Source organism: Lactuca sativa, chromosome 4 (assembly GCF_002870075.4).
Source record: "Lactuca sativa cultivar Salinas chromosome 4, Lsat_Salinas_v11, whole genome shotgun sequence".
In the NCBI taxonomy this organism is placed as follows: Eukaryota; Viridiplantae; Streptophyta; class Magnoliopsida; order Asterales; family Asteraceae; genus Lactuca; species Lactuca sativa.
This window is the reverse complement of record NC_056626.2, coordinates 149,204,916-149,217,332: the sequence shown is the minus strand read 5'-3', so window position 1 is coordinate 149,217,332 and position 12,417 is coordinate 149,204,916. Positions and strand designations below refer to the sequence as shown.

The 12,417-nt window shown below is 35.0% G+C and overlaps 1 protein-coding gene across 1 annotated transcript; it reads right to left on the bottom strand.

Annotated features, from left to right (window-relative positions):
* Positions 1–9,356: 9,356 nt before the first annotated feature.
* On the bottom strand, positions 9,357–10,664 carry LOC111892279 (deSI-like protein At4g17486). Its single transcript, XM_023888352.3, has 3 exons — positions 10,226–10,664; positions 9,796–10,083; positions 9,357–9,710 (listed from the first exon to the last, which is right to left on the bottom strand). Exons 1-3 carry the CDS (start codon positions 10,359–10,361, stop codon positions 9,454–9,456), a joined length of 681 nt encoding a protein of 226 aa, XP_023744120.2. The 5' UTR covers positions 10,362–10,664; the 3' UTR covers positions 9,357–9,453.
* Between the last annotated feature and the right edge of the window lie 1,753 nt (positions 10,665–12,417).

The following is a 12,417-nucleotide window of genomic DNA, read 5'->3' as shown; positions in this document are numbered from 1 at the left end:
AGACGTTCCCTTTGGTTGGCTGGGTTAATCCCCAGATAAACCTCTCTATCTTCTTACTTTTCGTGGTAACCATCCCTGGACAAAGAAGCGCTAAGTCATCAAATCTAGATGTGTAGGCAGCGATATCGGAACCTTTCATCTTCAGGTTCCAGAGTTCATGTTCCAGCTTCTGAATTTCACCCCGAGGGCAATATTCAGCGTGCAGAAGTTCCTTCATAACTTCCCAACCCATAGCATTGGCTACAGGTAGAGTTAGAGATTTGACTCGGCCGTTCCACCAAGTCAAAGCTTTATTGGTGAGAGTGCAGGCGGCAAACTTCACCTTGTCGGATTCTGAACATGCACAGATCTCGAAGATAGATTCGATCTTCTCTAACCACCGTGTTAGAGCAATGACACCTCCAGTGCCATCGAAGAATGTGGGTTTCGCGTTCATAAAGTCTTTATAGGAACACTCCTTTCGGTGTCCCTGGCTACCTCTCTGGTTTTGAGGCTGGGGTCCACCTCCTGAACCACCGAGGTTTGTTTGCGACATGGCTGCTGAAAATGCTGCAGTTAAAACTAACTGAAGGGTTGCCAGGTCGATTTGAAGAGAAGGTGGAGGATTATTGTTGGTTTTTGATCTGGGTCTCTTTCTTGGAGGCATCTTGATCTAATAAGATCAGGAAAGAGAGGATGGTAAGTCCTCTGAATCGAATCAAGAGATATGATACAAAGGATATCTATTTATGACATACATAGAATTCTATTAGGCGATAAAGCAGGAAGGATTTATCAAACAGATAAATTATCGCTTAAAAGGATGATTGAGTAGCAATGCTAAGATGAGGAATTCTATAACGGATTTGGCTCGAGAAATACTCCCATAGTATTTCATGATTCGCTGCAGCGACGGTTCATTGTTTGAGTATTGGGTAAGTTTTAGGCATGTCGTACATCACAGTCACTCCCAAGCACATGTTGGCCGTGTCTCGAATGAATATAGTTGGTCAAGCTATATTGATCCTAGACACGACTACATAACTGCCTAGGTTTAACCGCAACGTACAACACCCATTTACTTATGTTTTGTACTTCTTGTAGTTACGGATTTCGACGGTCGGGTATACTTGTATACTATTGAAAATACTTATATTTGAGGTATACTTTTAGTTCAGAGCACTTAGGCCCTTTAGTGTTTATAGTTTTATACCATGTAAGGTTTGGTATACTCCATTCACTATAAACAAGGGCTCTGATACCAATCTGTCACACCCCGAAAACCAAAGGCGGAAACGTTCCCGGGGTTGACTCCAAGTTGAGTATCAAATCCAATGCACATAGTAAGTAAAGTAAACAACCATTACATTACATATTAAAGTTTACATTTGTTCAAAAGTAAAGTTGTACATTCGTAATACATAGTATATATGAACAAAATAGAGACGAGTCTTTTGTACGCTCCGTCTTCTCCAAAAGGATCACTAGGTACTTGTCTAATGTTGACCTGAGAATACAAGCAGTTTGAAAATTAGCATAAAGCTGGTGAGTTCATAAGATGTTTGTTTTGTGAAAATGTACGAGTTTCCTTTGACTTACCGAAAAGTTTGTTAAACAAGAAAATCCCATATTTTCTTAAAAGAAAAGGTTGGTTGATTGTTAGGTTACACGGTTCTGGTTATGTTTAACTATGATCCCAGGAAAGTCCCATACTTTCCTGATTGTCTATTACTAATTGTGAAAGATATATAGTTATCTAGTTTATTACACCTTTCTAGTTATGTAACGTTTTCCCCAGGAAAGTCCCATACTTTCCTAAAAGTAATTTTAGTTATTGAATTCGTTATACTGATTGATTTCCATTCGTACTTATTGTATTAACTAGGTATTCTGATATCCTAATGGTGTTATCTTGAAGTATACTTAGATACATATCTTCGTATTCATGTTCTTATTCTTAACATATTCTTATACTTATTCGTGTCCGTATTCGTATTCGTAGTCGTATTCGTTTCCCTAATCCTACTCCTATTACTATTCGTATTCGTATTCGTATTCGTATTCGTATTCGTAGTCGTATTCGTTTCCCTAATCCTACTCCTATTGCTATTCGTATTCGTATTCATATTCGTAGTCGTATTCGTAGTCGTTCTGTTCCTAGTTATAGTTTTGTTATTCATTCTGTTCCTAGTTATAGTTTTGTTATTCGTTCTGTTCCTAGTTATAGTTTCGTTATTCGTTATGTTTGATGATTTAGTATGAATTATTCGTAGATTATGAAACATAGTTTAGATTGTAACATTTTATCAAGAAATCTATGATTAGTTTGAAAGCTAACTTCGTAATTCGAACTATTTAATAAACACAGTTATTGATATTAGAACATACAGAATGAAATTAATTGAACAGAAAATGATAATTTGGAGTACAAGATTTCCTTGTACTTTTGCTTGTATTCCCCCCTGAAAACAGTGAAAACAGTTGAAAAAGGGTAGGGGTATGAACTCACCGGTTGAGAAACGCTACGTTCCGGATGCTAAGTGTCGATTTAAGGCTTGATAACACGCGAGGTTCCTATGTAATACGCAATGATATACAAATATATCTAATTAAATTCATAAACTTTAATTAGACATGAAGTCACACTCCAACGAACGAAAACACCTCAAAACGGGTGTTTGGAGTGACCCGGGTGACATCTACGGACGGGAATTGAAGCGAGGGACTTGGGATTTGAGTTTACTCCCCATGAGTTAACTCATACAAGAGTCTTTGGTCTAAAACATCCATTCCCCCTGAGTTTACAGCCATAAACTCATGGTGGGGTGGTTTATGGTGCAAATTGGCTTGAAACACTTAGGGGATAATTTTTAGGTTTGGATTTTCACTTTGGAATGGATTATAACACACATAGGGACCATTTATTGGAGTTTACGGCTGTAAACATGGAGTTTACGGCCGTAAACTCCCCCATACATAGAATCCTTAATGTTTTGGTCCTTTAATCAATCACATGTGATTCTAATGATTTTTCCTAGCCTTGTTATGATTTAATGGCATCTTTTAACCCTTATTTGGGAGTTTACGGCCTAAGGGCATGATCTATGGCCGTAAACTCTCATATGTTGCATTTTGATGTGTTTAAGACTTCCAAACTATTTTTAGATGGTTCTAGGATTTACCACAAGGCTATTGGTTAAGTTTGAAGGCATTTGGACATGTTAAAATGAGTTTACTCTCCATTTTTGAGGGGTTTACGGCCCAAGCATGAACCTTGGCCGTAAACTCCTTTTTACTCCCCAAAAATTATGTTTGAAATGTTCTAAGGCCAATATCTTCAATCTATAATCCATATCTAAGCCTTGTTTGAGTCTAGGAAGGGTTTAAGGGCTTAAAACCCATTTAATTTAGTGTTTACGGCCTAGGAACCCTCCTGGGCCGCAAACTCATTATAATCCCTCAAAATTCATGTCCAAATTGTTCTAAGTCCATTCCATGAAGTTATTTAGTCATATCTAAAGTCTAATTGTGGTTTGGAAGGGTTTTGTTGCACCAAAAACCTCATTTATATGAGTTTACGGCCTAGGATAGCTCTAGGGCCGTAAACACATGATAATGGTCCTATTCAATAGATTAAACTCGAATTTGAAAGCTAAAGAGGTTACCAAACAAGCTAGGGAAGGTACCTTGGAGATTAGAAGCCTTAAACTTGAGATTTGGACCCTTAAACTTGGATTTAGGAGAGAGGTTAGAGAGAGAGTAGAGAGAGAGAAAAAAAGCTTCAAATGATAGCTTGAACATGTTTAAGTAGGTCCTAAGTTTGGGACACGGTGGAATTCTACCCGATACTGACGTTAAACGGGGCTTTTGGTCGCACCCGATTAAGTTGCCGTTACCCGATATGGTTGATTCTAGAAATATTCCGATCACTAATACGAGGTGTTAGAATGAGTTCTAAGGGTATTTGGACACTCATTAAGTCATAAAATAAAATTCACATTAATGACTTAATTAATTGACGGAAATCGGAAACGAAATTGGAAACGGCGTTTGGACGATCGAAACGAGTCGCGAAAAAGGGTACAAGCAATGAAACGAAATTTCGGGTTGTTACACATATTATCACATATAGAACCATATATGGTTCACACATCATATATACATCTAACATATATTCAGGCAATAGACATATAATTCGTATTTAAACTTTCGACAAAATATTTAATACCTTAAATAAATATTTGTATTAAAATCATGTTCATGAAAGTAACTATACACTCACCTGACTTAGGTGAATAACATGGGCCGACCTATAGAGGTCCTGAGGGGTCTTGGGCAACCACTCAAATTTGTTGTATTAGTATAAAAAAATACTTTTTTATTAATATGCACCTAAAAAAAAGATTATATTATTATTATAGTTCATATATTTAATATAAGTTTAAGTGGTTCTGTTGGTCTTACACCCAGGATTAAGGTTCTGGTCAAAAAGAGGCATTGGTTCAAATCCCACTCTTGGAAATTCTATTTTCATTTTTACCCCTTCAATTTTTATTAAAATGTTCACTGAATAGGACCCAAAAATTAGTCCAAAATTCTCTGAGTTTTTAGTTTTTAGTTTAGGCGGGAATTAAGGGCATATGAAAAACTTGTTTTTTTGGTAACATTTGTTCTTCTAATTGATTTTTGTTTTCTGGTTCTATGCTCGTACCAAGCCTTTTCTGTCCATGATCTTCTTGCAAATTTCATATGCTGTTAATGGTTTCTTGTTTGGTTGCTAGTTTTTCTTTCTTGTTATGATTGCTTTGTAGGTGAAAATGATACACCTCCACTGCAACGCACATATTCTAGAAGAAGTGGCAAAAGAGGAAACATAGAAAAGTAGTAGGAGCAGAGCATCTTTCTTAGTGGAGGGGTAGTTTTCTCCTTATTTATTTATTTTTTTGTTAGAATTATGTGGGTATTTAGTGGGGATGCATTTATTTTGGTTTTTTGATATTCCTGAAGTTAGGCCATAAATGACAGTTTCCATCTTCGTGAAGATCATGCTACTGGGATTAGTAGAGTATGTATTGTATTCTATAGTGTGGTTTTTCGATCTTGTGTAAGAAAGGAATTCTAAGTTTTCAATATTGAATGATTTTGCATTTATTAATATCCTCTAACTAATGCTTGATGTTGAATCACATACCAGTGATTGAACAGAACTTGTACTATATATTTTGGAATGAAATTTACAACGACGACCTTTGCTACATCTATGTGCAACATCCTTTCTACAATTACCTTTGCCATGGCTTGGATGTTTAGGTATATATTCTTCTTGTTCCTGAGGCAAATTGCTACGTGATTATATTAACTTTGTATCATGTTTGGACTATAAAAAGAACAGACATAAGTAATAGCATTTAACAAGTTTAAACCCATTTGAACCGTCTAATGTAAGTTCTAGAACTACTAATTTGTTATTTTTAATATACTCGTACATTTAAATTTTTTATGTTGATATATTTGATCAGGAAAAAAAAATTGTGCCACTACTCTTGTAAATTCCTGCATCCACCACTGGTGGATGACTTGGTGATTAGGGCAGCGCTTCACCTATCACCTTAGTTTTTCCTTTCAAAAGACCTATAGAATACTAGCAAGTCTAAATCTTATATTCCTCGTGACTATACTAGCAATGGTCTAGATTAATAAACAATCTCAATATCTACATCAAGATCTATCAAGTAAGGAACAACCAAGTAAGATCATATCGAATGTAGGGTCCGTTTGGTATATATAGTATACTATTTAGAAATCGCACTTTAAACACCTCGCTAAATCTAGCCTAAACATAATTTTTGTAAGTAGATCAATCAGTATTATGACTTGGGATCACTGATAAATCTCATTTATAGATTCATAATAACGACACTGAATATAAATATAAGTTACACTTGAAACATGGTAAGTGCATCTTAACTTACAAGAATTTTAACGGCAACAGGGAAATCGCGCGGGCAGAACTCCGACCCGAAAGCTCTTTCTAGTCGGATTCCTAGATACGTTAGACCCCTGCTAAAATACTCAAAAGCCCTAAAAAATCGGACTCAATGCTGAGAGAAAAAAAAAATGAGAGATTGGTGTGAAGAAAATAGGCAAGATTCAACATCTATTTATAGGGAATACAGGGGCGCACGTCGTGCATTTTACTGGGCGGGTCATGCCTATTGATGACGTTGGTGCCCTCTTTGGTTGCTACGTGTCGCTTGTTGGTTCGTCCACATCCACCCTTTCTAGAAGTTGCCATGTGTCAACTTATTGTGGGGCCATGTGTCGCAACCTCGTGGTGCCACGTCACTCGGTCGGTGGAAGATTCCGACTAACACTTGGCCACGTGGCACCTCCTGGTGGTGTCACGTCATCATAGCATGTATTTTTCTTGGAATCTTCGAACGATCATAACTTTCGCATATGAGCTCCGTTTTTGACGTTCTTTATATCCCCAGAATCCTCTCGGCGAGGTCTACAAATTTCCTTAAGGTCTCAATAGTTAATTCTCACTCTATTTTAAATTTATATTTTAATAGATATTAGACTGTTAAAGTTCGTGTTAAAATCATAACTCTTTCATACAAACTCCGTTCTCGACTGTCTCTATATCGACAGGTTCATATTTACGAGATCTTCAACTCTCAAGAGATTGTTTTAACACTCAACTGATTTACATTTTGGTTTTTGTGTCACATACTGATATACTAAAACTTCAAAAAAATCATAACTTCCTCATACGAAGTCAGCTTTAAGCATTCTTTATATGTACGTTCCCGGTTTGATGACTACTACGACTTTCATTTAGCTTACTTAGGATAATAAGCAACCTATCTTCAATTCGTATTTTACGACGTACTTTATCGTATAAGGTTAAACGCAGAACTTCGAACAATCATAATTTCTTCATACGAAGTCAGATTTAAGCGTCCTATATACTCACATAATCGTCATCACGACTACTACAACTCTCATGAAGACCATTTATCCAAAATAATATTCTATAAAAAATATCTATTTATCGCTCGTAAAATGTACGATGAATAATTATCTTATTTAAGGATTTTATTTATAATAATTATTACTTATTATAATTTAATCATCTAGCCCTAACTTACGGGCGTTACAATTACTTCCCTTTAGGATGATTATGTCCCATAATCATCAGCAAAACAACGTTGGATAATGATCTCGCAAGTCAATTCTCCATCCTAAGCAAGGTTTAACCTCGTACTATGCTCCCACGATACTAAATCATCTTACTATATTGTCTAATACTCGACAAAATATCCTAGGTTCTTTTTTGATGGCTTATCAGACTGCTAACTTAGATTCATCATCAAAACGTCAACTATGTTAAACCAATCCTTTTATCGCTAAGGGTTAAATGACAATGTTTTACGAACTTAAATTATCCGTATTCCTTTGGGTCTCGACTTTGTCTACTAATGCTATTTTCACATTATCACTAGTATTCTCAAGATTATCAGAGAATAATCAAAACCTCTACTTAATTATGATGTTGGACCTTATGAAAACATCCTCTACAGACTAATCCTTCATATGTAATGCCTAGAAAGGTGCAATTTCATCACTTAGTCGATTATACTCCATAAAGTCTCATAATTCTATATGATTCTTAGCAGCAAGACTACCATTCATCAAAACTGAGGCTCTAGCTGGCGATAAACATGAACGAATTTAATCTCTCCACTTTTGACCAAAGCCGAAAGCCCCCATAACATGGTCTAAGTATTCCCTAGATAAACATAACCCATATGTGGACCAACACATTGAAAAATATGGTACGCATGTGTCATGCATAAAGAAACATATATATTATACAACATATGCAATATCAAGACGAGTAAATGTCAGATATTGAAGTCTCAAGAGCACTCGCAAAGCTTCTGTATAAAGCCGAGTCAAAGTCGAGCTTACAATTACAACTTTGATGACTTAAAAACAAAATAATGATAGTCGGTAGCTAAAAAATGTGGCATGAATCCTTAATTCTTTTTATATACAAATCGACTACATGAAAAATGTCCAAGATTATAAACTAACTTAATAACATTTGGATCAAACTTAAGTCCATGATAGAATATATTTAAAGCTTTCTTAACCTTTTAAGAAAATATAGTTGTTTTTTATGGATTTCAACTGTTTTTTTTTCGATACATTAAATTGCCAATAATAGTCACCATATGTGCCAAAAGTATCCTATGGTGGTTGTTATGAGAGGGAGGGATTATGGGTTCTCTATGTGGACCTTCAATGGGTCCATTTACACGTAATCTTTGAACTTGCAAAGGTAAAAAATATAAATAAAGGGGAGAATTTATTCAAATGGTGGGTGACCTAGAAAAGAAAAAATGTTAAATGTGGTTATTTTGGCGTGTTTAACATCAGGATTTTAAATACTTTGAGAATTTTTTAGTTTTTAGGATATAAAACTCGAATTAAAGAAAAAATGTTGTATAGAAATAAGGTATTAAAGTTTAATCTTTTAGAATAAAAAGTTCATAAAGTAGCTTTAGGTTTTATGTTTTATGTATTCTTTACATATTTCAAAATTTTAATATTATTTTTATCAAATATTCTCATATAAATAAAAGTTATATCATATAGTTTCCAACTTTAAATTATTTTTGGCTAAACATACACTGTATCCATGGTCCTACCTAGAAGAATAAAATCTTCTCTTTAGGATTTCTTTGCCATTAGTTAGTGAAAATTATTGCTTATACTTATAAATTTTTTTCAAAACTTTTCTTGATCTTTTTCTTAGAGCATTCAAAATCCTTCCCCTCAATCGAAATGATGTGTATTTGATTCTATTTTTACATATTCATTTATGAACATGTCAATTTGGGTTGTGATTCTATATGTCATCATTAAAATCTAAATAATAAATCCTAAACCATAAATATTAAAGTCGATTTAATCTATATATCTGATTGTTTTTCCGTTTTGTTTTTTATATCATTTTTGTAGCTTATTTCTTTCTTTTTCATCATTAAATGGACCTTACATATCTTTTTCGCATCATTAAATGGGACCCAAGTAATACATGACAATCATAATAAAGAATTAATTCGAAGAAAGCCAACATAAAGGACAATATACTACTATATCATGCGTATTGGCCTTGTCCTTTGCATTCATTGCATCATGTGTTCTACAAAGAAAAGAAGATCCCCCCATGTTGCTCAAAGAACAATCGTGAAATGGCATAACTGAATTTACCTAAATTTTCAGTTAGTCAGAGATTGTAGATTGATTCATAAGAATCATTCTTCCAAATGTATTCAAGGTGGAAATCTTGTTAACAGTTTCAATGGAGGAGAAAAATAAATCAATTAAAAACATGAATGAACAAAAAATTTAAACCAAGAACAGTTTGATTGAAAGATGGAATGAAAAATCAAAAATCTGTTAGGATTTGGGAGAATCTAGAATCAAAGGAGAAGGTGGAGGGAGGGAAGATGTGGTTCTATGACCTGTCGTCGGAGCAACCGTGGGAGATGTCAACGGCGAATTTTCCGACGCCGGTGAACAACTCGAAGACGAGGTGAACCTGCTGGAACGGCTTCTCAGCTTTTTCATTTCTCCTTCGTTGTGCACTTTGTTATCTTCAATTCCGACTTTGATCGAACTTATACTCGCCGGAATTATACAATTGCACAGAAAACCTAGATTTATCACCAGAAAAGCGTTCAGATCTTAATGAATCGTTACGATTTTACGATCAGATTTAGGAAAAGTTCAATTGATTACCGATTCTGGCAAGTCGATTGATCCAACTAGGGATCGAGTTTCCGGTGAGTCTAACACAAACGTCATTGCAGAAGTGGTTGCAGTTTTTGGTAATGAGATTATATGAAATGCCTTTGTAATCTTCAGCAAGATCTTCCATGATTCTTCTCACTTCTCTCAGATTCTTCTCCGTCCATCCGATCAGAATCTGCTTCCTGAAAGTAAATCCTTCGCATTGTTTCGGTTCTCCCTCGAAGATCCCTGTCGTCGCTTGTTCATGACATCCGAACGCATACTCAACTCCATGAACTACAACCAGGAAAAAAGTAATTTAGCAACTCATTGTTCGAAGCTATTGGATTCGTGATCGGATAAACATAAACTACTTCGTTAATGTTAATTTCCTATCGAGTTGATTTGAATCGGAGGAAAAGAGTAGTGAAATTCAAACCTTGGACGCCGGAATGATAGACACCGAGACCTAGCCAATAAGCGTAGCCATTCATGGAGGTGAGATCATATACATTGAGGTATACCGGCACCGATCCTTCTTTCCGGCACTTTATCGAGTTTCCTCTGCACAGCATTTCTCAGTTGAAAGTGATGAAAGCTTAGTATATTTGATCGGGAATCAATTAACAGCTGCTGGTTTGAAAATCTGAAAACATTGGATAGAAATTGCTGAAATTCATATATCGGAGAGAAAAAGAATCGATGAAGGTGAGGGTGAGGGTGAGGTTGGTGTCACCGGCGGCATATAAGTATCGCATCATCCGCTTTCTGGCGGGCCACCACCACCACTGCTGCTTGTATTTCCGATTTGTGGAGGCAGTTAAGTGAATTAAGTCGCATTATTTAACATTAAAATTGTAGGTGTTAAAAGTAGGGAATTGAGTTGCGAACGACTGAAAGCGTGTTAATATAGAAGAGGGCGAATTTACCCACTAATATGCTCTAGGTTTGACATAAAAGTAATTGTATTATTTCAAATTAAAATATAAATCTTAGTATTCTATATGAGTAGGAGTAGGAACAAAGGGGAAAAAATGTACAAGGATATTTAATTTTTCTAGGAAAATATATGTGAACATCTTCTTTTATCTATCTTGTTTGTTTATACAAAATTAGGATTCGTAAATACCGTATAAATTTTGATCATTAGTCGTTTAAACGTGTTAAAATAATACTTTGAGTGCGGGAAGTTAGATATTGATTAAATTAAACTATGTAATGACTCTCTCTCTCTCTCTCTCTCTCTCTCTCTCTCTCTCTCTCTCTCTATATATATATATATATATATATATATATATATATATATATATATATATATATATATATATATATATATATATATATATATAGAGAGAGAGAGAGAGAGAGAGAGAGAGGTAAAGGTTCAAATGAGAACCAAAAAAGATTAAGAACCGTAAGAACCTTTAATTTTAAATGTTTATAAAGGGTTTAGGGTTTAGGGTTTAGGGTAACCCTAAACCCTTTAAAAACATCTAAAGTTAGAAGTTCTTACGTTTCTTAATCTTTTTTGGTTCTCATTTGAACCACTTCATATATATATATATATATATATATATATATATATATATATATATATATATATATATATATATATATATATAAAGAGAGAGAGAGAGAGGGGTAGGTTCCGTTGAGATTAAAAATAAAATAGAGATTTCGAGATTCAACCTTAGCCATGTATTTCACATCTGCCGCTCTAACCCTTAGGCGTACCGGCGCGGTAGGTTTGGTGTAATCATAAATGATTACACAGTGCCATCCGTTCCTTTCTCCTCCGCCACCATCCCCACCACCGTAACTGTCACCGCCACCACCACTACCACCACCTATGACACCAGTCGACCCCACCATTGTCACCTCCATTACTTATACCACCGCCACCTCTGTCACCACCACCTCTTATGCGACTAACTGTAATAATCATTTATGATTACTCAATCTGTGAACAGACATATATATATAATCATTTATGATTATGCATATACATATAAACATGTATAACTCTGTATTATTATACCTCTCTGCCATATAATCATTTATGATTAGGCATACGTCGTTGCTACTGGTACGCTGGAGCATTAGAGCGGCAAATGCAAAATATGTGGCTGATGTTTAATCTCAAAATCTCTACTTTTTTTTAATCTCAAGTGAACCGTCCCATATATATATATATATATATATATATATATATATATATATATATATATATATATATATATATATATATATATATATGAAAAACGATCAACTAGTCCGGAATGGATTATTCCAAAGTCGAGTACAGACCGGCCCGTTTTAAAACGACTTCCCGACTAAGTGATCAACTACTTAATGGAATTTTGTAATGCATACCAAGATACCAGACATCTTGGACATATTTGACGAAGTCAAAAATGACACACGATAATGTTGATATTGAGATTTTACAGGTTACTTCTTACTTCCTTTGTGTTTTTATAGATTATTAACCGAAAAAACCTAGTCTAAAATGCAAAGAACGTGTCTGCAACGTGAAGACCATGTCTGTAATATAGGGTTAATCCAAATCTAAAGCCTTAGAAGGCTACTTAATTGCCATTAGTGTCCCGCTGGTAACTTCAAAAACTAGTA

Excerpts from the sequence above, each read along its gene's own strand:
- LOC111892279 (XM_023888352.3), bottom strand. The coding sequence starts at position 10,361 with ATGCTGTGCAGAGGAAACTCGATAAAGTGCCGGAAAGAAGGATCGGTG. Across the intron at positions 10,084-10,225 it reads CTATCATTCCGGCGTCCAAG|TTCATGGAGTTGAGTATGCG; the intron begins GTTTGAATTTCA and ends TCCTGGTTGTAG. Across the intron at positions 9,711-9,795 it reads CAATCGACTTGCCAGAATCG|GTTTTCTGTGCAATTGTATA; the intron begins GTAATCAATTGA and ends TGATAAATCTAG.